Source organism: Canis lupus, chromosome 18, assembly GCF_048164855.1.
Source record: "Canis lupus baileyi chromosome 18, mCanLup2.hap1, whole genome shotgun sequence".
Taxonomy (NCBI): Eukaryota; Metazoa; Chordata; class Mammalia; order Carnivora; family Canidae; genus Canis; species Canis lupus.
This window is the reverse complement of record NC_132855.1, coordinates 4582448-4608624: the sequence shown is the minus strand read 5'-3', so window position 1 is coordinate 4608624 and position 26177 is coordinate 4582448. Positions and strand designations below refer to the sequence as shown.

At 37.9% G+C, this 26177-nt stretch overlaps 1 protein-coding gene across 1 annotated transcript in view; it reads left to right on the top strand.

The window, feature by feature from the left end:
• Positions 1–26177, top strand: part of CFTR (CF transmembrane conductance regulator) — a 164052-nt gene that overhangs the window by 89563 nt on the left and 48312 nt on the right. Inside the window, exons 12-20 of the mRNA XM_072783316.1 lie at positions 593–687; positions 3771–3857; positions 5540–6266; positions 8275–8403; positions 16184–16221; positions 16685–16935; positions 18467–18546; positions 24215–24365; positions 25302–25529. Coding sequence (XP_072639417.1) covers positions 593–687; positions 3771–3857; positions 5540–6266; positions 8275–8403; positions 16184–16221; positions 16685–16935; positions 18467–18546; positions 24215–24365; positions 25302–25529 — 1786 coding nt within the window. The remainder of the gene's footprint in view (positions 1–592; positions 688–3770; positions 3858–5539; positions 6267–8274; positions 8404–16183; positions 16222–16684; positions 16936–18466; positions 18547–24214; positions 24366–25301; positions 25530–26177) is intronic.

The window sequence follows — 26177 nt, the reverse complement described above, 5'->3', positions numbered from 1 at the left end:
CAGTGGTGACAGGAGAGGCAGCGTGCACGACAGGGGCATGAGGTGCTGAGGATGAATGGGGAGGAAGACGGTGATGGGTGGGTGAGAGACATATGGAAAAGAATTGCCTTGTATCCTTGGCCACCTACTGAATATGCTTCGGTACTATAGGACATGTGAATAGGATTCTTTTAGTTTTTCTTGCTAGGAGGTATATTCCTGTTGGAGATTTCCTTTTAAACGAGTGAGTTTACATTGAAAGGGAATGGCACTTTAGCATGTCAGTAGGACTTGGGTTTGTGTGCTGGGCCTTTGGATAATACACACATGTGTACATCCCCATGCATGTACCTATAGTTTACCTTTTGAGTTTTCTGTTTCTTATTTCGGATCATGAAGGACGTCTACAAAGTCAAAGAAAAATTTATTTCTGAAACTTCAGTCACGTTTTGCCCATTCGAAGTGGGTTTGAAATCATTGAGATGTGGGGTTTTAAAGTTCGGCTGTGGTTAGAGCAACGGTGTGACCTACGATTACATTTGAAGGAAAATGTGCCTTTCCAGTTCAGCCACATACTAACAATTCCTCTCTCACTTCCTCTTTTTGATAATAGGACATTTCCAAGTTTGCAGAGAAGGACAACATCGTTCTTGGAGAAGGTGGCGTCACGCTGAGCGGAGGGCAAAGAGCAAGAATTTCCCTAGCAAGGTGAATATCCGATGATTGGTTCGGCGAGCATTCGTTGTGGATATCATGCATGTAAAAATTATAGACATTTCTCTATTCTTTTATATTCTGCTTCTGGAATTGAAAAATGCCTGGGGTTTTATGATCAGAGGGTTGAGAATCACCTTTAAGAACTATAGATAACGATTTTGTATTCGTATTTGACGAAGGCAATGGATTTTTCAAATTGCACGCTCTCATTTTGCTATCTGTATATTAGTTTGCCTTACGGTATGATTTAATACAAAGTGGAAAACTCTGGGATGCTGCACAGCACAAGGAAAAACAAAAGTATTTTTGTGAAATCTATCATAGGGCCCCTCGCTTACTCCCATCCCACAATTCACTCACCTATTGATACCTCTTGGTTTAGATAAACATACATTTTCAAATTTTCAACATAATTAGTAATTTTCATGACAAAACTAGTGAGGCAAATGATGCCACTTGGCTTCAAGTCTGCAATCTTTAAGGAAAAATAAACAGGATAAGCAGCGTCTAACATTGTGGGGGACGGGGATGTCCCTTGGTAGAGACATTCTTAGTCTAAGCATTTGGAGCTGTCAAAGGGAAGTACATAAAGTTAATTCGTGTCAAGAATAAAAGTTTGTGGTTAACCTGTAACTTTCAGTTTTAAAAAATATTGGTGATATGAGACGTCAAACGCTCTTCTAGTTTTATTTGAATAGAATTCTTCTCGCTGTGTCGCCAAGGTTGTTAACAAGAAGTCACATGGACTTATCGGTATTTTGGTTCCCTTCCTTACTTTCTTCTACTTTCAAAGGCTGGAATGATAAATAACATACTGAGCACCTGCAATTGCCTGGTATTATTCTAGGTGGACTGTGTGTGTGTATGTATGTGTGTGCGAGTGTAATTTTACTTAATCCTTATATCCCTCTGCAAACAAAGAATTGTTCTCCCCACTTTATGGAAGAGATCATTAGATAATCAAGGCTGTTCAAGCTTCACTGGCCAAAAACTATACCAGGAAATTGTTGAGTCAGCCGGGTCCTCTTGACTCTTTTGACATTAGACCATGATTTGGTTTTGGGATTACTCGTGATGTAATACATCACTAGATATGGATAATTCACAGACAAAATCATGGCTTCTAAATAGTTGGAAATTGATTGATTAATCTGTGAGCCACAGTAAGACGTAACTTAAGCATTCCGTTTCGAACTTATGGTATGCTCCATGGCTTCTAGGCATTTAACACAGAATTGGGTTTGTCTTTACGAAAGTTTAACATTTGGTTTTATTGTGAGGTGTACACAATTTGAAGTACTACTGAAAGTGATTATTTATTCTTATTCTGATTGGAATGTGTCATATGTTGCCCGGTTTGGGATGGTGAGAATTTCCAATTCTTGAGAAACTGGTCCTAGAAGTGAGGGAGAGGGAAAAGTGAGAACTGAGTGGGGGGAGGAAAGATGTTGAAGGTCCATTTTGGCAGGGGTCTTTTTTTAAAATATTTTATTTATTTATTCATGAGAAACACACACACAGAGAGAGAGAGAGAGAGAGAGAGAGAGAGAGGCAGAGACACAGGCAGAGGGAGAAGCAGGCTCCTCGCAAGGAGCCCAATGTGGCACTGGATCCCGAATCCCAGGATCCAGCCCGGAGCTGAAAGCAGGTGCCCAACCACTGAGCCACCCAGGCGCCCCAATGACAGGGGTCTTTTATCTAGCTCTTGCATGGTATCTTCAAGAATAATTTACGCTGCAAAAGTTCTTTTAGATTCCACCTTTGCCTTTTTGCTATTTCTGATTTTTAAAAACCACTTCTTTTAGTTACAAACTAATTGAATAAAAGTTTAATAGAAACTACCAAGAATTAATTATACATGAAGGCCGAATCTTATGTGTGGGAGAGGATAGTGTCACTAACCACTGCACCTGAAAAATTGAAATGTTTGAAGATTTATTCATTTCTATTAATATGAGACTATATCTTCATCGTATTACTGTTCTAAGATCAAATGTTTTAAAAAGATATTATTTCTTTATTCATGAGAGACAGAGAGAGAGAGAGGCAGAGACACAGGCAGAGGGAGAAGAGGCTCCTTGTGGGACTCAATCCCAGACCCCGGGATCACACCCTGAGCCAAAGGCAGACCCTCCACCGCTGAGCCACCCAGGTGTCCTTCTAAGATCAAATTGATGAAGATTTTACTTGCTTATAGAATTTTTGTTCTTTAACTGAAAAAGCAAAGCTCAGATGGGTGTACATGTTTGTTGTGAATTATTTAACCTTCATTTGTTTGAAATTCTTAGAAATATGCTTCAGAGACTGAAACTCTGTGGAGCAAAATGCAAAGTATTATTACAGCCACAATTTGTTGGTGGCGGTCAACACTGCTGAAATGTTTTTCTTATGTATTGCTGCTATTTAGTTGTGGTCTCGGACATTTTACAGTTTTGAAAAAGTCTATTTTCCTCTTTGCTTTCCCACCAACATGCAAGATCTTTGAATCAGGGACTATGTAATTTTTACCATTGTATTCCCAGCACCTAGCATGGTGCTTGGCTCTCAACAGATACTATTATTCAAAATTTTCTTTTTTAAGGTGATACTTTAAATGGTGTGGTGTGGTGTGATTCAGTTTGTTGACTTCTGCTATTTATGCCACTTACATTTAGCAAAGCCGCTTCAGTCGTTCTTGGGATATTGTGAAAACCATTAAATCATTTACGGCTTACCTTTTTGATTCACCTTTAGAATTGCCTACACTAAATGACAGGAAATATTTTATTTTATTTTATTTTATTTTATTTTATTTTATTTTATTATTTTATTTATTTTATTTTATTTTATTTTATTAAGATTTTATTTATTTATTCATGATAGACATAGAGAGAGAGAGAGAGAGAGAGAGAGAGAGGTAGAGACACAGGCAGAGGGAGAAGCAGGCTCCATGCCGGGAGCCTGATGCGGGACTCGATCCTGGGATTCCAGGATCATGCCCTGGGCCTAAGGCAGGCGCTAAACCGCTGAGCCACCCAGGGATCCCCGACAAGGAATATTTTAAAAATCTGATTTAATATTTGTTTTCTTTTCAGAGCAGTATATAAAGATGCTGATTTATATCTCTTAGACTCTCCTTTTGGATACCTGGATGTTTTAACAGAAAAAGAAATATTTGAAAGGTATGTTCTTTGAATAGTTTATAATGCTCATGCTAAAAGATGAGAAAGAACAATTATCCCCTCATAGGCTGCATTTTACCTGTGAGAATTATGGCCACCATTGTGACTCATGGTGGCAGCATGTGGCTAGCATCACTCAAATCTGATCTTCGATTCAAGATCATGTCCATTAAAAGCTTTTCTGACCACCTCACAGGAGCCCAATTTCTTCCCTTGATTGTTGTAACGATCACTATCAATGTATTTTTTGCATTATTATTACCTGTGGCATATATTATTTTGATTGGTTATTACATTTAATGTTTTTACTTTTTTGTATGTTAGTATTTTATTCTTTCTTCTCCTTAAATTGGATTTTCTTAAGAAACTAAATAAGGTGAATGTGTTAATGCAGACAACTACTCAGACCATTGGTCTACCTTGATACCTCCTATAGAACGTCTTTCTTCATCACACAAAACTAGGGATATACATTTCATGGGAGCTCTCACTAGGGCTCAATGTGTGGAAAGTTCCTAAGAGGAGCAGTTTGTTATATGACTTGATTTCAGTTTCAAAATGATTTCCTGAACTATAAAGTAGTTTAATCAGAAGAGTTATTACAACACTCTTCTAAAATAAGGATTTTAAGCAATAAGGATGTGCGTGTGTGTGTGTATAAAATGGCTGCATTACCCCTAGATTTAAATTTAATACCTAAGATTTTTACAATCCTACGAGTATGATAAGTAACTTCTTACTAATATAAACTTTGTTAGCTCTGTTAGTATGTTAAGGTATAATCTAGAATGATGCCTCTTTCTTGTTTAAGACTTTATTTATTTGAGAAAGAGAGCAAGCATGAACATGTGGGGAGGAGCAGAGGGAGAGGGAGAAGCAGGCTCCCCACTGAGCAAGGATCCCAACAGGGGCTCAATCCCAGGACCCCGAAGTCCCAGGACCCCAAAGTCACGACCCGAGCCGAAGGCAGACATTTAACTGACTGGGCCACCCAGGTGCCCTGAGATTGATGCCTCCTCTCTCCATACAATTAATAATGTCTTAATGTCTAAAAGAATTTGATCTCCTTAGATGGTGCTAGTCAGGATTTATTTTTAAATTAAAAGGAAATTTTATTAGAGGAGAGTCAAATTTATTATTCAATTCTCAGCTTTAAAGATCAGATTAGTTTTATATATAAGCTCTTGAGAACTAAATTCATGGCCAACTTGAAATGTAAAAGGAAATTGATAGAAAATGTGAAGAACAAGAAAGCTCTGATATTTTAGAGGACACAGAAATATAGATTCTCAGGGATCTTGAAAAGTTATCTGGCAATTCTTTAATTTTTTAGATGAACAAACCAAGACCCATAGGGTAACCAATTTGCTCAACGTCCAACATTTATTTAACATCAGATACTTAATTTTGCTCTAGGTTTGTTAACATTCAACTTTATGATATAGCATACTCTAATAATTCAGTAATATATTTCATGCAATATTAATTCAAGAAGACACCAAATTAACTGCTTTTATTTACTTCTAGAATTACTTAAGTATAATAATGATATTGGATGATAGACATTTTACCTAAGAATACATTAATAAAATGTTAAAATGCAATACATAGACTGTAAAAGAGATTATATATTGATGTCTTATTTATATGTTTTTATATTCTTTTTTTTAATATTCTTAAAGCTGTGTCTGTAAATTGATGGCTAACAAAACTAGGATCTTGGTCACTTCTAAAATGGAACATTTAAAGAAAGCTGACAAAGTCTTAATTTTACATGAAGGTAGCTGCTATTTTTATGGGACATTTTCTGAATTACAAAGTCTCCGGCCCGACTTCAGCTCGAAGCTCATGGGCTATGATTCTTTTGACCAGTTCAGTCCAGAAAGAAGAAACTCCATCATCACTGAGACTTTACGGCGTTTCTCCTTAGAAGGAGATGCGGCCGTGCCCTGGAATGAAACAAAAAAGCAATCTTTTAAACAGACTGGAGAGTTTGGTGAAAAAAGGAAGAACTCTATTCTTAATCCAATCAACTCCATAAGAAAATTTTCAATTGTACAAAAGACCCCGTTACCCATGAATGGCATCGAAGGAGAGTCTGAGGTGCCAGTAGAGCGAAGGCTGTCCTTATTTCCTGACTGTGAGCAAGGAGAGGCCATCCTGCCTCGGAGCAACATGATCAACACTGGCCCCACGCTCCGGAGACAACGAAGACAGTCTGTTCTGAACCTGATGACGCGCTCCTCCGTGAACCAAGGTCAGAGCATTCACCGAAGGACAACAGCATCCACGCGAAAAATGTCACTGGCCCCTCAGGCAAATCTAACTGAAATGGATATATATTCCAGACGGTTATCTCAAGACAGTGGCTTGGAAATAAGTGAAGAAATTAATGAAGAGGATTTAAAGGTATGTATAAACCATCAGTGGTGTTGTTTTTAATTTTAGTTGTCACAGAATGCAACTGAAAGGCAATACGTAGCATGATATAAAACTTGTAAGTATTATTTTAGGATTCGGAAGGTCCAGAGTCCATAAATTACGTAAGCAACTTCAAAATGTACAAGAATAACCTATTTCCTTTGGCGATGGACATACCTCTTCCCGTGAAAGATATAGTGAGGCCTAGTGTTGGGTCCTTGAGTAGGCCAGTGATAATCGTTATTATGAATGAGAGGAATTGTGAATCATTACAAATCTGCTTTGTGACCACCTTCCAATCTCTGTGGAAGGAAGTGGGGTATAAATAAAGATACAAACAAATAACAGCTTCAGTCAGAGGCCCAAGAAGGGTTTTGTATAGAGGTAGCCCCTGTGAGGTACAAAAGCTGCTAGTCCCTTGACAGAACTACCTCGGTATTCCGGTTGGTACCTCAGTCTTACCCGAATTTGTGTGGGCTTCTTTTTATCTTTTAAATTTGCTTTGTAAGTTGGCCATCAGGATAGGTTTCTCTTAAAGAAGGTATATGAAACTCAACGTGTGCTGGTGCCAACCTTCAGATAGAAAGTCTTTTACACTAAGTTTTAAAGAATAAAATGCTTTTGTTCTTCAAGTAGGAAGCAACATAAAAAGAGGAGCGTTTTTGTTTATTGTGTTTTGCTTTTTTTTTACTAGGAAAATTCCCGATGTGCCTTGGATGAATCAGGCAGCAATGTAATGAACTGACATGTTTGATAGCGTAGATCACTTAAGAGTAGTGTGGCCTTTGGCAAGGCACAAGTCATGTGAGGTCTTTGGACCCAAATTTCCTCCTCTTGTAAAATGAGAAAACAAAACAGGTGATCTCTAAAATGTACACTTCCAGTATTTCTATAATTTTGCAAAGGTTTCCTAAGGAACAGTTTATCTGTATGGTTTTAATATCAATATGAATGAATTTCTCAAACCCAAACTGATAAATGTAGTTGTAAAGAATGATCTCTTTAAAAAAAAAGAAAAAAAAAGAATAATCTCTTTAACTGATAATTGTTATTACTTACTGATAACTTTGAGTGCCAGGCAGTGTATAATTAGTGCCCACCACTATTCTAGAAGGTGCATATCCATATCTTCATTTACAGATAAAAAATCAGAAATTTAGAGAAGTCCAGCTGCCTAAATTCAGGCAGCTTCTAGGAAGTCAATGGTGGAGTTCCAATTCAAATAAAGGTTCATTTGCTTCCAAAAATCCTTCTATCTAATCAGTGTGCTATATTCCCATTTCATAGAACCCCTTCTTTGAGTTTCTGGGGCCCCTTTTATGAATTTTGTTGACTTTGTAAGAAACAAAAATATCTTTTCCCTTAGGAATATCTGGACTTGCTCTTTTTCAAATTTTTGAAATGCATCTACCAAAGGACAAATAGACTTCTAGGGAAATACACGGAAGATTAGAATTTTATAACTTAAGTCATATCTGGAAAGAGAGAGGATCTTCACTACTGAGGAGCATACACACATCAGCGGGCCTTCACGTTATTGGGCAGACCTCTAGCCAGCAAACTCCAAACTGAGTGAAATAGCCAGCAAAACTCCAAACTGTATCTGTCCACAGACCCCTGAAGAAATGAATTAAATCAAGGGGAGTTCTAGGAAACTTCAGTTTAATGGTACTATTTGATAAAAGGTGTGACTCTGTTAAGCATTAAAATGATAAAACTGTCCAAAATCAATACAGTTGTATCATCAGTGATTTACTTTCAGAATTTTGAAAAATTATAGTGTTTCCCATTTTTGAAAACCTGTGTTGCTCCAGTGGACATTATACTGGCTATTGTGCGACATCATCTATGTCATTCACAATGGTTTATATTTGTTGAAATTCATTTAGCTTCAAATACTAGTATTCCTTTAATTTCCCACATTCAACATAAAACCACAATGGTGGTGTGAAACTGTGCTGTCTCCTCGTAGTAACCATGATTCTTTTTTTTTTAGGAGTGCTTTTTTGATGATGTCGAGAGCATACCACCAGTGACTACATGGAACACATACCTTCGATATATTACTGTCCACAAGAACTTAATTTTTGTGCTAATTTGGTGCTTAGTTATTTTTCTGGCTGAGGTAAGAACTTTCTGTTGTAAAATATTACTATGATTTAAAGTTACATTAAGAATAGTGTTTTTTTTTTTAAAGATTGTTATCTATTTATTCATGAGAGACAGAGAGAGAAAGGCAGAGGGAGAAGCAGACTCCCTGCAGGGAGCCCGATATGGGACTCGATCCCGGGACCCGGGATCATCACAACCGCTGAGCCACCCAGGTGTCCCCATTATATAAATACAAATATATGTGTATTTATAACCTTATATTATATAATGATATGCATACTTCCATATTCATATTCCTATATTTCATATATAGCATACAAAATAGATATGAAGAGCTTTTAGTGGAGTTGTTCAAAACTTCTAAGTAGAATACTTTTATATGGATTGAAATTAAGCAGTGAAAATTATTCTGTACTCAGTTTTAGGTTCATTTGATTATAGATATTGCATTATTGAATATGCAAGTGATGAATCACCACCTTTAAATGACTGTGTCTTCACAAAATGAAATAAATATGTATTAGTGGCTTAATAACCCTTTTAAACAATCCTTTTAGAGATCCCCATCACCCGCTTGCTTACAGATTTTGTCTGTCTTTGGTACCACCATCATGGTCTCTTTGTCATGCTTCTGCTGTCCTTCATGTCACCAGGATAAAACAACAAGGGAGGGGAGTGCAAGCAGCGTGCTAGGCTACAAGGGCAGGGCACAACGATGTTAGAAGTTCTCGAAGTGGCATGATGGATGAGGCTTCTCTCTGGATGAGGAGCAGCCACCTAACTGCCAAAAGGGGCTTGGCCAGAATGCCTGTGGGTGAGGTGGCTCTGAGGCTGGAGAGTATTTGTCCTCCAGTTGTCTAATGGGGCCAACGGAGATGCGGCACCAGCCAAACACTTGCCGTGAGGGAATTTAGGATCAATTTTGCTAAATCTTTTTGTCTACTGAGATAAGATAGAAGTCCAGATATTTTCTGTAAAGTCTTCCCCATTTTTGAAATGTAGATAGTTGATTAAATAAAAACAAACAAATGAACACTAGATGGGTTCAACAAAACACACAGGTGGATCGGGTTCCGCCTGGGATGACTGGTTACCCTAGATATTTATTCCAGGGGACATCAACCGCTGGATGGGCCCTAAGGTATGAGCTAAATCTGACATGAAGGCCCCACTGCCTTCAGGGTTTCTCCCCTGGTGAAGAGCTGCCTCTCCTGAGAAGTGCAAATGCATACGTAACTGAAACCCAGTCTTAGAGCTACATGTTGTTTCCTGTTGTTGGGCTGTTTCTAACCTCAGTGATGAGGTCTACATGAAATAGCATCCCTTTTCCCTGACCAACTAAGATAGTGTTCAATATCTAAAGGTATATACCAAAGAGTCGTACATACTGTTTCACCTCTAAACCATCAGTTTCCATTTGCTCTTGAGTCCTGGTGATATCCCTTCTTTTGCCCTATTATTGTAAATTCATACACCAACTGGAAGTTTGATGGGAATTGCAGTGTAGTACAGTCCCCACGGTGGCATCACACTGACTTGGCTGTGACCTCGGTCCATCTTGTTAACACAATGAAGCTGAGCAAGGTAAGTTAATCATGCTGAGCCTCAATATCCTCATCTACAAAATGGAGAGTTTATAATACCAACTTCCCAGGTCATGTTTGTGAGTGAAACCACATCAAGGTTATAAAGCCCTTAATGTAGGGTTTGGCGCATACTGAACAATGCTAGTTGCTGTTCTCATTGATACCCTTAATGTCATACCATTATAAAGCTCAAGATAGTTTGAGGTGAGCAAGTCCATAACCGAAATATAATGAAAGTTTCAATAATCCCTTTTATACTTTAACAAAAATATGCAGTTGGGTAATTTGACACTCTGACATAAGTAATAAAAATTGCTTTGAAATGTATCTTAAATTTACCTCATTAATCTCTGCTAGTCATGCCAAATGACTAACATTAATGGGAATGAGACCTAGTTTCATGCCACATTTAATCTCAAGCCAGCCTTTCATAACTGTTAATGATTTAAATCTCTGCACTGAAAGGTCACATATCTTGATTGTCTTCAATTTGTAGAGTTGTGTAAGAAAAAAAAAAAGGTCTTATCTGAATGTAGTGATGATTTATGTTAATTTACAGGATCTTTGTCCTATCCAGCTCCATAGAGCTGAACTTCTGTACCTCTCAAAATGGTGTATAATTAATTAACTAATTAGTGATTGAACACTGAGCTGCTGTGCGTGTGTACAGTATTACCGGCTCATTTAATCAAGAAGACAGTGGTCCTTTGTCTTTAAGCTTAAAACTAAATTACAAGAGAGGATGTAAATTATTAGTGGAGCCCTCACAGTTATTGCAAAAAAAAATGTCTTTTTAATGGGCAAAACACATTGATAATGCCATTTGCTAGACAAGACATTATATACTAGAATGTGGCACTTTGGCCAATGTCCTGGGGGCATCACCGATGAGCTGGCTGTCAAAACTTTAGGTAATAAAAACTTGGTGATAGTAGACGAATAGCAATTGTTTTAATTATGTGCACGGTTATATAGCTAAACACTGATTTCACAGTTCTGTCACCCTCTTCGAATCAAAATTTACACAGCTTTTCTTTTAGATCAAGCTTCTTTCTTAATACCAGTGTGCCCCTTTCTCAGTAACATCGACATATCTCATCAGCATGTATCATGGTGCAGGTGCTAATCCGGGAAGATAGTTTAGTTCTTTTAAACCTTTGCTAGAGCCTCATACTCATCATGATCAGAAAACTTGAAGAAAGGTTAAGATACGTGTCTCCCTTGATGACGTAATTTATCCATTTTTAGTTTTTCATGGATACCATACTCCAATTTAGATTTTGTGGTTTTATAGAGTAGGTTCCATATGCTTCCCTTTCTTATTTCTTCAAAGTGTGAAACTGAAAAAAATTAGTTTGATTTATGCAGTTTGTTACGACATATCATTAATGTGTTATTTTAATTAGGGAGTCAGTCTGCCTTTATATCTCTGGACCATTTTTTTCTATGCAGAGAAGTATTTTCTGTAAGTTCTTCGATATTGGCGCCAAGGATAAAGGCTATAAAATTTTTTTTTTAGAGAGAGAGAGAGAGAGAGAGAGCATGAGTAGGGGGATGGGAAGGGGCAGAGGGAGATGAACAGGGAGCCCGACTCGGGGCTTGATCCCAGGACTCTGGGATCGTGACCTGAGAGGAAAGTGGATGCTTAACTGGCTGAGCCACCCAGGTGCCCCAAGGCTATACAATTTCTATCACGTTGGGCTTTCTAGTGCTTCTGCTTGATGGTACATCACTGAGAAGAAATGCAAATAAGACTAGGAGACAGTTTCCTGCTTCTTACAACAACTGGTGGGTATTGTTCACTGGAGTATGTCAAGATCCTTTAGTGTTTTCATTCTGTAATTTTTAAGGAATGTGTCAAGAGTACTGCTCTATCCTATTCTCTTTGTTAAGAAGGAAGCTCTGGGTAACTTTTTATTTTTAGTAAAATGGACATGTGATATATTCCCTTAATATTCTTCTGTAACTGATTAATAATAATCCTTTGAAGGCAGTTCTACTTAGCATGGGTCTACGTTTCAGGGCATGATTTTGTGAAGCATTGAATTCTGTGTACGAAGTCATGACAAGGTGGCACTTTACTATTACGGCCTGCCGCTCGCTCATGCAGCCATTTACACATTCAACACAGATTTTTTAAGTCCTTTCAATGTGTCAGGCACAATTCTGTGCGTATAGTGTGGTTGCGTGTGTAGTGAACAAAACAGAGCTAATGGGTGGAATACGCTACCGCACTTATGTTTATACTGTTCACAGAACATTTAGGATACTGTGTTCCTTTGGTTAAAAACTCAAAATACCCATTGTGTTTTTAATAGGTATTGCTTTACAAACATCCCGTTGTGTGACTCAGGAGGTAGCTCTGAATTCTGTGTATATAAAAAACTTGTAGAATAAATTGGTTTGGCTTCTTTAACTTTACCCTATGTTACATGACAGGTTATCTGCTTTTTCAATTGTGTGTGTTTTAAGATTTATTAATTTATTTCAGAAAGAGAGAGAGAGAGTGTGTCAGGGAGGGGCAGATTCCCGCTGATCCCAGAGCCCAACACAGGGCTTAACCCGATGACCCTGAGATCATGACCTGAGCCGAAATCAAGAGCCCGATGCTCAAATCAAGAGCCCGATGCTCAACCAGCTGAGCCACCCGGGGACCCCAATACTGGCTACTTCTGTTTCATCTTGGGGACATTTGCACAGTTCATGAATCATCATCCTGGTCATTCATGGAGTTGTTTGTAGAGAATGCCATCATCAGATTTTGGATACTTAACATGAATATGTAATAAATACTCTGTCTACACCCCTATAGAACTAATAGTTATTATAACCTATGCATGCACTCTCTAATGCAGTAGCTGACAGCAATATATGAACATATAAATTAAATGAAATTAAATAAAATAAAATTTAAAATTCGGTCCCTCAGTCACACATTTCCTGTGACAAGTGTCCCATGTGATAAGCGGCAATAATATTGAACAAGGCAGGTATAGAACATTTTTATTATCGTAGATATTTCCCTTGGACAGTGCTGACTTAGACTGTACTGTTTTTTATGTGATATGGATTGAAGTTTAAAGCCCCAGAAAAATAAAATAAAATAAAGACCTTTTGCTTTTCCCTTTTAATGACCCAGAACTCTCACTCTATCATAAACTGCATAAACTTTACAACTTAAAACGTTTTGGAATGAAATGATAGAATTTGCTTAACCAATTGTTTCTGTATGCCCCCAAATATTTGTACTTATATCATTATATCAAGTCTTTGGAACTGTTTTTGTTCTAGTCAACAAAAATAGTTTGGATTGGCAGTTCTGTGTCTCCATCCACTAGTGGTCTCTTCACAAAAGCCAGGAAATAACTTTATATTACACTGACTAGACCAGTTCTTTGAAAACTACTTGGGTTATTGTTCATTAGTAAATATTATAAAATATTTGTTTCTGGGATTTATTCTTATACCAAGAATGTTGGCAATGCCAGCAATATTGACACTCCTTTGATTGGAACAAAGGGGGACTATAATAACCAAAGAGTGACTCAGAAAGATACCCTTATCTTGATTCTTGAATGATTTGATTAGTCTCAGGAAATAGGAAAGCATTCGTCCTGGGACAAAGCCTTTTGAAAAAGTCAGATTATTGCCTTGTTTGTTTTTTTTTTTTTTTTAAGATTTTATTTATTCATGATAGACACACGGGGGGAGGGGGGGAGGCAGTGATACAGGCAGAGGGAGAAGCAGGCGCCACGCAGGGAGCCTGATGTGGGACTCAATCCCGGGACTCCAGGATCATGCCTGGGCTGAAGGCAGGTGCCAAACTGCTGAGCCACCCAGGGATTCCCCCAGATTGTTGCCTTGTTTTGTGTCAATTTGAATTTCCTTAAATTTCAAGGAAACAGGAACTTTTTTTCTTTACTTTTACTGATATAGTGCATGGACGCTATGTGTGCAATGAAAAAAAAGTAGGAAAGAAAGAATGATGACATTAGATTTTTCATTATTATATTCCTAATATGTGAATTTAACTAAAACTTATACACCTCTTTAAAATATAGAACTTCATCATGTCATTTCTTAGTTAATGCCAATTGTTCTTTATAAAACATTTTTTAAAGGTTTTATTTATTTATTCATGAGAGACACAGAGAGAGAGGCAGGGACACAAGCAGAGGGGGAAGCAGGCTCCATGCAGGGAGCCCGACGTGGGACTCGATCATGACCTGAGCCGAAGGCAGACGCTCAACTGCTGAGCCACGCAGGCGTCCCTATAAATTTTTTATATAGTACTATTAGATACTTAAATTGAATATGAAAGAACACCTAGAAATTTCTTCTCTATTTTTATGCTGTATTAATTTTCAAATTATTTTATTCACAGTTTTTTTTTCCTATTAGATTCTCTGATAAAGTTAGTTTTGGGAGAGTCATATAATTACAGTCATTTCTAGTATTAGAGTTGTGATGGCAAACACAGGATTGTTGTGCTCGCTTCGACAGCACATATACAAACACCAGATTGTCTCTCCACAGGGTTTAGGAGAATAGAATACCAGATTGAAGTGGAACTGGGTGCATGGCTCTTAAATATTGAAGGAACTAAAAATACCATAGTGGTTAAAATTTTTTATTTTTTCAGTTATGATATATAATACTTATCCCTCAGACAAGAGCTTCTACCTTGAGAAAGCCTGAATAGTACTAGTAGTGTGTGTTTCAACCTAAAGTATGTGTTTTGTCTTTATAACAAAGTGAATTTATAACAAGCTAAATTTTTGTACCTTTGAGAATTGTTTTTTGGATGAATAATCTTTTTCTAGTTTTAATTAATTTATTTTTAAGTTTTTATTTTAATCACTCAGTGCTCATCAAAAGTGCACTCCTTAATCCTTATCACCTATTTCACCCACCCTCCCGCCGACCTCCCCTCTCAACCAACAGTTTGTTCTCTATAGTTAAGAGTCTGTTTCTTGGTTTGTTTCTCTCCTTTTCCCCCCCTTTGCTCATTTGTTTTGTTTCTTAAATTCCACAAATGAGTGAAATCATATGGTATTTGTCTTTCTCTTACTTCACTTAGCATTATACTCTCTAAGCTCCATCCATGTCATTGCAAATGGCAAGATTTCAGTCTTCTTTATGGATAAATAATATTCCATTATGTAGATATCTCTATCTCTATCTATCTGGCTATCTATCTACTATCTATCTATCTATCTATCTATCTATCTATCTATCTATCTATCTATCAATCTATCATCTATCTATCATCTACATTCATCAATCAGTAGACATTGGGCTGCTTCCATATCTTGGCTATTACATATAATGCTGCAATAAACATCAGGGTGCATGTACCCCTTGGATTAGTAAATTTTATTCTTTGGGTAAATTAGTGCAATTGCTGGATCTAATAGTAGGGTAGTTTTATTTTTAACTTTTTCGGGAACCTCCATACGGTTTCCCACAGTGGCTGCACCAGTTTGCATTCTACCCAACAGTGTAAGAGGGTTCCTTTTTCTCTGCATCCTTGCCAACACCTGTTGTTTCTTGTATTGTTGATTTGAGCCATTCTGACAGGTGTGAGGTGATACTTCATTGTGGTTTTGATTTACATTTCCCTATGGTAAGTTATAATGAGCACCTTTTCATGTGTCTGTTGGCCATCTGTATGTCTGTTCATGTCTTCTGCCCATTGTTATATTGGATTATTTGCTTTGGGGGTGTTGAGTTTTTATAACTTATTTAAATATTTCAGGTGCACTGTTGAGACTTTTATCTAATTTTCATAAATATGAACATCTTTTCCAATAATTAAGTGGTTTCATAGGAATTAATCCCTCATGTGCTGCATACTAAATGAAATTATTTATAACAGCTAAGTGAATTATCTGCCAATAGGCTATTCGTCTCTTTATAAGAAGCAAGATTTATTCTTTAAAACATTTAACTGCAATCCTAGCTCTTCTGTGAGGTTCCATGAATAGTTTCTATTGAATGAGGGAGAAAAATGACAAAGTATTTAATATAGTAGAATTTTAATTCTATTAACATGTTATAACCACAATATAATGGTTTTGAGAACAATCATTGCAGCTGCTGGACCCAGGAAAGTGAGGCAAAGGAAAATGAAATTGTGTGTGTTTTGATGGAGGAATAGGTAGAGATGTTGGAAAAGAAAATCAAGTGTGTATTGTTTTATTTCAGGTGGCTGTTTCATTGGTTGTATTGTGGATACTTAGAAAGTGAGTATTCCTTGTCCTATTGTAGATTATATTTTGTTTCTATTGATTATTTGGGTCTTATTAAATATTATAATATCCAGGATGCTTCATTTCCCCATACTGTTATAGAGATGGAAAATTCTTTGTTTAAAATTGCGAGCATGTGCAGTTTCTGCAACTGTTATCCAGTTCCTACAGAATTTAGCTGTATTTTGTTTCCAAAAAATACAATAAAAATATTGGAAACAGCATTTTACATTTAGTCCTTTCTCTGATTGTTTAATGATGGTCAACTTCATCTGTTTCAATGGTGAAAAAATGTAGTCTACTTCATTGCAATATTAGGTCCTTGAGATCAAAGGTCTTACTTCTGCTAGTGAAATATGTTGTGTTTCCTCAGACTCAAGTTCAGTTTTGTCTACATGTATCGGAAATTCAGCAGGGAAGTTTAGTTGACAAATAATGATTTCTTTTTGCTTTGCAGCTTGTCTTCTCAAGACAAAGGGAATAGCACTCAGAGCGTAAACAGCAGTTATGCAGTGATCTTCACCAGTACCAGCGCATATTATATTTTCTACATTTATGTGGGAGTAGCTGATACTTTGCTTGCTCTGGGACTCTTCAGAGGTTTACCACTGGTGCATACTCTAATCACAGTGTCGAAAATTTTACACCACAAAATGTTACATTCTGTTCTTCAAGCACCTATGTCAACCCTCAACACACTGAAAGCAGGTATTTGACTAAGTATACAAAATGGTGTTGCTGATCCATAGTCAAAAGGTCCTAGGATTTTGTTGGTTTTCTAGCAGTAGTGTTGGCTTTTGACGGAGGCATCTGCCCCGTTGAAGATTCGTAATGACTGGCGTGCACATTTCTTAGATATTGTAGGCTATCAGACCTTGAGGCTGCTCCTCATGTTTCTGTCTTGGCTAATTAGCCAATTTGTTATCCTGTGTTGCTGATGGGAGTGTAGCAACAGAAACAAGCCATTGGGTTAGCCATCCTTCTCGGTTCAAATATTTGGTCTAGCCCCCTTTCAGGCATCTTGTTGCCAATATACAGTCTCATTTAAAAGAGAAGATTTGAAATGACCAAAGAAAACCTAAAATTCTTTTACCTATGAAGGCTGTAGAATAGGATGGTATAGAATAATTTAGTTTCATGTAACTACTCAAAGGTGATCAAATAAATTCGTTTTAAGGTTTTGTTTTTTTGCTTTTTGGATTTTTTTTTTTTTTTTTTTTGGTGGAAGAGGAGGAATAAATTCCAAATGTATTTTTAAAGTATTTTTGACCCAACTATAGAGGTTGGTAAAAGGGCAAAAATTCATCCCTTTAAGATAAAGAAGGTCTGAGGAGCTAATGTATGACTTGGTGACCATAATTGAAAACACTATATTATGTAATTGAAATTTACTAAGAGAGTAAAACTTAAATGTTCCCCCTCCCCCCAAAAAAGGTAAATATGAGAGATTATGGAGATCTTAACTTTGTGTTGCATTAAGTATTAAATTAAGAATTTTGGACTTCATTATGTAGCTAATGGGGGGGGTTGAATGATAAGATTCAATATCACTTTTTTTGTACCATGGTATGTTTTATCTAATTGTGTCTTTATCCCTAGACAATGAATTCCTTAAGGGCAAGGAGCCCGGCTTATTCACCTCTGTTATCTCAGTGCCTAGCGTTACGTCTGGCACATCGTCAACATTCCATCTATAACTTTTCTTCGTTGAAGGAAAACATCATCAGATTTATAAACATAAGTCTGGAATTCAGAAGACAGGCTGACGCTCAAGTCGCTAGTAGAGAGGGTGGAAAGAGGGAACATGGAAAAGGGGGGGCCATACAACAAGGGGCAGAAATTAAGAGTAGCCAGGGGTTCTGCAGAGATGTCAGAAAGGCCTGGAAGTCGGAGGAGAGGTAGAGCCACACGTCGTGGAATACAGATGTAAAGCGATGATGATCGCACATCCGGGAAATCATCATTACGTTCAAGCTCGCACGTGTGAGGTGGTAGCAATAGGATGAATCTTACCACAATCCGTATTTTATAAAGGTTTAAACGTGGGAGACCATGACTCAACCACAGGGCTTAGAATCTCTGTACAACACGAGCGTTTTCTAAGTCTTTATTTATCATGTTACGTGCTGATTCTTATTTGAGTTTTGAATATTTCTGCTGTGATCCAGATGGAACAAATATTGATATGTCTTTTTAAGATTACTGTTTTCTGAGGAATTTCTCTTTCTTTATATTATAGGTGGGATTCTTAATAGATTCTCCAAAGATATAGCGATTTTGGATGATCTTCTGCCCCTTACCATATTTGACTTCATCCAGGTTTGTAAAAATAAGAACTATTAAGTGTCTTTACATTTGTCATACTTTTAAAAATAGTTAGAAAAATAAGTAGATTAAGTTATGCTTATTTTTCATTTTGGGAGTTGAAGGCCTATCTATTGTGGGAATTTTGTCAATATCAAAAGTCTTCAAAATCGGCATAAATTTAGTAAATTCAGTGGTGAGTCAGAGCAGTTTACCTGACCCGAACCTAGGGCAATTCCACATTTAGACGTGATAGCTGTGTACCTGGGAATGCTTTGAAAGACATAGTAGACCGCCTTTCCCTAACTGTCCACAAAGTGTGACATTTTTGACATTGGCATTACTGTTTGATGGAAGTCACCTACCTCCAAAGGGCGCGTGTTAGAAATGAAGACCTGTTAATCCTTGATGGGCTACAGTTTCAACCCATCCCACCCAGGAACACACTGGCCCAGGTTAGCTAGCCAGCAGCCTCAGGGTAGGGACCATAATACAGGGACTGTAGTACAGATACATTTTCAAGCAGATGAGAAGGGAAAGAAAAATCCAGGACTCGTGAGGACTGTCCTTGGGTGACACATCTGAAGGGGCCACCAGGACAGCCTGGCTCCGAGCATGTCTCCCTGGAGTGTGGTGATTTAGTGGAAGTTAGAATGAGAAGAAAAGGAGGAGATGGAGATGAAGGTGACCTAGGGGATGCACCTTAGGACTCTGCAAGTGGCAGGACTTAAGGAGGGCTGTGAGTTAATGACCTTGCTGTTGGACCTAGTTTGAAGACAACTCCTGTCTGGCTTAGGTCAAGCAAATGCCACAGTTTCAGTGATCTCCTTGGAGAGACAGCTGGAACATTGCAGCCCATCTTAGCATGAGTCATTCTCCCCCCCCCTTCCCAATCCCCTATAATAATACTTTATTTGAGAGGACCTCTAAAACAAAATAAAGGCTACCACATTTGTGTGTATATGCAACCGACATTGGCAGGTGCGGAAAAACCAGATTGTCAGTTTGCCTCATCTGAAATGACTGGAGCGATTAAAATGCATTAACTGTTCCTTGTGAACTTTAGCATTTTGGATTTCCTTCCATTGCTGTGTTTAGGGCTGTAACTCAGCAATAGCTGCTGGAATTCTTTCACTGATGTTTTGAGCTCAAACATTTGAAGGGACATGTCCTGTATCTTTCTTTAAATGTGGTTTATTTGTTCCTTGTTCCAGGAGTGTAAATGACCGATATCAAATATAATATTATTAAATTAGGTAAAAACTGGAACATGGATATTTTGACATGATTGCAAAACGACGACTCAAATGTTGGTCCTTGATGATGTACATATATATAAAAATTGTATATATAATTATATATATATATAAATTTTTTTTGTAGTTTACTATTTTCTGATTCAGTGTGAATCTCGCTTCAGAAATCCTGTGGGAGAAATATTTTTAAGTATTTATTTTATAAGTTAACACTTTTTAGACACATGCGATGGCTCTGAAATCCTTTCTGTTATGGCAATGCAAATAGTTTCTGCTCAATTTCTAATGTTGCAGCTCATTAGTTGTGCTTTCACAAGTAATTAGGCAGGGCTCTTTTATTTATTTAATTTCCCTATTTTATTTATAAGAGGGCCTCATATTAAGGAAGCATAGTATCTGACAATCAAATGGCAGTAAAAATCTGATTAGTTTTGATTTTATTTAATAATCAGTCATTGGGGCACCTGGGTGGCTCAGTAGTTGAGCATCTGCCTTTGTCTCAGGTCATGATCCTGGGGTCCTGGGTTCGAGTCCCACCTCAGGTTCCCTGCTCAGTGAGGAGTCTGTTTCTCCTTCTCCCTTTGTCCCCTCCCCACCTCAGCTTGTGTTCTGTCTTTCTTGCTCTCTCTCTCTCAAATAAATTCTTAAAAAAAAATAAAAATCAGTCATTCATCCTAGTTTTATTATAAAAAAAAATCCTCTAGATTGTGAGCTTCTCTAGCTATACTTAATTATGTTCACATTAAAGAAATGTTTTCGAGTTACAACATTACAGGAACAGATTTTTGCACAAAATAAGGCATACCTGTAAATTTCCTTTAAAAATAAATTTCTATTTACTCTTTGTCCTAACATTTAATAACGTTCTAGCAGAATTTGCTTTCTGGATTGGAACACTGTCTAATGGAAATGGAAGATCTGGATTCTATTTCTAACCTGTAAAATGAAGTAGATAAATCTGATGATGGTGTCTTTCGGTACTCAAGTTCTGTGCTTCAGACCAGCATACTAGCAGTGGCCCACCCATGACACATTTGCTGAGGTCAGAAGCTAATAATTTAACACCGGCTGCCAAACTTAAGGCACCGGTTTAATATACTTGAAATTCTCATTACACATAGAAACCTTAAATTCTGTCCTAGTTTTTAATTCAGAGGGGATACGAAACACGTCATTTTATGGGCAGCCCGGGTGGCTCAGCAGTTTAGCGCCGCCTTCAGTCCAGGGCGTGATCCTGGAGACCCAGGATTGAGTCCCACGTTGGGCTCCCTGCATGGAGCCTGCTTCTCCCTTTGCCTGTGTCTCTGCCTCTCTCTCTGTCTCTTATGAATGAATGAATGAATGAATGAATGAATGAATGAATAAATAAATAATCTAAAACAAAAACAAAAACAAGTCATTTTAGACCAGATATATTTGTGAGACAGAGAAAAACTGTCTTAGCATCCTGTTTATCTCCATATTTGGGTGAATGATTTTTTTTTTATTAAGTAGAAGCCTGTATATTTTAAAATACCAAAATCTTCTCTTTTCAGCCACAAAACCCTTAAGTCTCTTTTATTTCTTCTCTCTTATCTGAATATTTAATTATACCCAGAGTCCTACTACGATTTCTTCTGTATCTTTCACATCTCCCCCCACATTCATTCTATTAATCCCCTTAATCCCTTACTTAAAAATTCATTTGTGACTTAAATTCCGAATCTGCTCTTCATATCATAGTTTTAAATAGGTATCTATCTATCTATCTATCTATCTATCTATCTATCTATTCATTAACTTATCCCCGATTTCAGAGTGATCCTTCATTCTTCTCATCTGCTCTAGTTTCACAGGCAGTGCTATGTGCCCTTTAGCAGCAGGAATGCTTTTGAGCTGCTGTCAGTGGGTGAAAATGTGCTGCTTACCTCCTAGGACCATGAATGGGTTGTGCCTCGCAGGCTTTATGGCCTGTTGATTTTTTTTTCTTTTTTAATGAGGAAGTTTAGAATTTGGGTAAAGGTCATTGGCAATTAGACATCTGTGCTCCTGTTTCCATCCTGTCCTGAATTCCTTCTATTTATTTTGTTGTCCTCTCACTAATACACCTGATTGAAGTGACTTGTTTCGTACTCACTGTGAATCAAAAAAATCTAGGACAGAATTTAAGGTTTCTTTCGTGCTGAGAATATCATATATATTAAACTAGTGCCTTTAGTTTGGCACACAGAGCTAAATTATTAGCTTCTGACCTCAGTGCCAAAGGATGGCCTCTTATGTAGCAAATGGAATTATTTTTCTCAATGCTTAGACTCCTTTTTCACCTCCTTTTCAGTCTGAGCTATGTTCTGGATGATTATAATTCCTGGAAATTTATCTTGTGAGTGTTTCATAATTTCCAGTTGTAGCCACCTTCCTCATTCTTCACTAACCTCCTGTGATATCTTGGGTAGTCCGACTGTCCAATTATACCCATTTTATTGTAAGTTGCATTTTCATTCCTAAGAATCTCTAGCGCATCAGCAGTCATGGAAACAAAATGGTCACTTTCTGCAATGAGTGTTATAATCCAGCCACACCAGATTGGAATTATATGGTAAAAATAGCACTAGTCAAATGAACACAGTGCTCTTTACAACTGTCTGCAGCAAATACAAGACCCTGATCCTAATGGAGTAGCTGAATGTTTTCACGATGCCAGTGCAACAACATTTGTCTTTCAGACATCCTGGTATTTAATACGATAGTCTGCCTGATTAAATCATATTCCCTAATCATGCTTGGAACTTATCTCCCCCTACTCCCCCACCCCTGGCAAAGATCCTATTTCTAGGAAATAAATGTCTTTGGTTAAAAAACTAGTTTGCTATTGAAGTCTTGTCAGGGAGTAAGTAGGGCCTTTGGGGCTTTCTCATTGTATTGGTGGCTCTTGTAGGGCAAAGATGGACTAGGGAAGACTTTCCTTAGGTTTTTGAGGCATCATGTGTCCTTGGTCCAGTGCCTGGCACAGTAAAGATTTATCCAAGTATTTCTTGATGAGTGAGGGCTCTTAAGGCAGAATTAATTAGAGACATGGAGGCATTTCCCCTAGAGAGGTCACTGAGAGATTATCCTCTAATGTTTTAGATGGAAATAACAACACACTCGAAGAAGATTTATTCAGCTCTTAGCTACACCCCCACCCCCACTGCCATCTACCAAAATATTCTGCATTTCACTGCATATTCAGCTGCAAAAATGCATGTGTCACCCCTGGAAATTGGTAGAGAATTGGCTCACTGATTATCATTTGGATGTTCTAATAAGTTAATTTTTTAACCCTTGTTGTGACATTATTTATACTTATTCAAATTGATTACAGTGGAGCAAATGCTAGCAGACTCTTTTGCTTTTTAAAATGTATAGATTTGGGGATCCCTGGGTGGCGCAGCGGTTTGGCGCCTGCCTTTGGCCCAGGGCGCGATCCTGGAGACCCGGGATCGAATCCCACATCGGGCTCCCGGTGCATGGAGCCTGCTTCTCCCTCTGCCTGTGTCTCTGCCTCTCTCTCTTTCTCTCTCTGTGACTATCATAAATAAATAAAAATTAAAAAAAAATAAAAATAAAATGTATAGATTTGTTATCATGTGGGAATAATAGAATATAAGCTTTTAACTTGATTCCGAAGAAAAACCAGCATGGTTAGCTTGTTTCTTTGATGTTTTGATGGATAATGTGAAGAGATATCTCTAACTGATGGGCTTGACTGAAGCACGAAGTGCATTTTGACAACGTAGGAGATGGAAATAAAATTAAATCAATTAGCCATATCCCAAAATCTTTTTTTTTTTTTTTTGAGCCTTTAAGGTCATCTCCAATTATTTTAAGGAATAGGAACAGAAGAATTGGGGAGGGGAGTTACATTTATTAAATATAATTTTTAAAAATCTCAAACACGAGTCAACTATGCTTGAAAAAATTGTTTCATGCCTAAATGACCGAGTCTTCACTTAAACCAGATCTTTCTGACTCAAAAAGCTCCAAGATGAATGCCTGATTTTCAGGAATCATGTAAACAAAATAAAGGCTAAAATTTCACGTTTATACCAAAATCATTTCAAAATTAAATAAAATTATTTTAAAAGAAGGCCACATTAGGGAAAAAAAATCATATTCATCTACAATTGTTTATCGTACAGCCCTTTTAAGGCATGTGGGAAGTGAGACCATCCTGAGACCCAAGGGCACCATGTTTTCAAAACTTCAAGATGTTGTGCCAAGCAACCTGAGCAATTTCTTGAATTTTGATGGAACTTATGCAAAATGCTACTTTGCCAGGAAGATGCCCGCCCCTCGTTGAGAACGGAGCAGAGCGCGAAGAGCTTCTTTGGAGCTACACCTCTGGCGTACCTTGCGCGTTACCAACGTGAAAACATTCACTCACCAAAGTGTTGTCTTTGATCTTGCAGTTGTTATTAATTGTGATCGGAGCTGTGGCGGTGGTGTCAGTTTTACAGCCCTACATCTTCCTAGCGACAGTGCCAGTGATAGCGGCCTTTATTATCCTGCGGGCCTACTTCCTCCACACCTCACAGCAACTCAAGCAACTGGAATCTGAAGGTAGGGCCCTGCAAGGGCAGCCCTTGCCCTGGGAGATACCCACAAGGCTGTTTGTATTCTCTACCTGCTTCCCTCTGCCTACTCTTCCCATTCCCCCCAACCCCCACCTCCAACGGCTGTTAAACTCCTACATAATGTGACAATGACTTTTAAAAACACATGTATATGCAAAAGGGTACAATCAATTCCAAAGCACACATAGATGGTTTCTGCTAATGACCGTGAGACTTCATTCTGGCTTTAAAGCAAGTTATAAGGGTTGTAGTATACGATGCTCATTCATCATGAACTTGCGTAAATTCAACTATAAAACGATAGGGCTACTATTACTACTAAAGCTTTGTCTGGGCTCTCAAACAATACCGGGCACAATGTTTCACATACCCTTCCTGCTCTCCTGGGGTCTCTCTTTCTGTGTGCACCCCCCTACCCCGACCCCCGCCGCTCCCCGAGCACAGCCTGAGCTGTTGGGGAAGCACATGTCTCAGTAATGGCTTTGGCGCCAGTGCACCTTCAGGGTTAAATCTCCAATGTGTTTCTATTGAAGGTTATTGTCTAAATGAAGTCACATAAACTTAAATAAATGGTCCCAAAAGAAAAACATGGTCTCTCAGCAAGGATTAATATAGGATTGCTGGGGGCAGGGGGAAGCACGCAGTGAAAGCCAAGAAATATGAATAAAATATGGCATTGATTCTATAAAAAGTTCTCGTCCATGATGGCCTAGTAAAAAAGGAGGCTAATTCATTAAAAACAACAGCAACAAACCAAATTGCATCTACTCAAGGTATGGCCCCAGTACGAAAACCCTCTAACGAATGACATTTAGTGTACGATTACCCTTTTTGAAGCTAATCTTTTTCAGGTCCCTGGTAGTAAGAATTTGCATCACATCCTTACATGATTTGTGTTGTTTTCTATGGGAATATTTTGCAGGCAGGAGTCCAATTTTCACTCATCTTCTTACAAGTTTAAAAGGACTGTGGACACTTCGGGCCTTTGGACGCCAGCCTTACTTTGAGACTTTGTTTCACAAAGCTCTGAACTTACATACTGCCAACTGGTTCTTGTACCTGTCAACGCTGCGCTGGTTCCAAATGAGAATGGAAATTATTTTTGTCATATTCTTCATTGCTGTTACCTTCATCTCCATTTTAACAACAGGTGACATGAACTTTTTAACTATGTGACTGACCATTCAATTGCAAACTTTGTCAACCCCAAACTGCTACAGTCTTACTGGTTAAACATTTTAGGTATCTTTGAATAGATTTTTTTTTTGGGGGGAGAGGAGTTTATTAATCTTAAAATTCATCTATGGTGGGACAAATGATTTCTTTGAATTAGAGCTGTGTGATTTCAGCATTATAGTTCAAAAAGTAGACTCAGAGTGTACAGTAACAAATCTGTGATTGAGAGAAAAAAAATCATCTTTTGACTCATATTAGTAAAAGAATCCTGGCTTCAAAAATTATAGATCTCGTTTATTCAAGAGCTTGCTGAATAGGGGAAAAGAAACATCCCCATTTATACACATAAACACACAAAAATCCCCCTCCCTGGTAAATTGGTTTCTTTTAACCACCATTTGGTTCAATTCATTACCCTAATGTGAATTTTACACAATGAAAAACTACCCTAGGGCAGCCAGGGTGGCTCAGCGGTTTAGCACTGCCTTCAGTCCAGGGCCTGATCCTGGAGACTTGGGATCGAGTCCCACGTCGGGCTCCCTCCGTGGAGCCTGCTTCTCCCTCTGCCTGTGTCTGCCTCTCTCTGTGTGTCTCTCATGAATACACGGATAATATCTTTTTT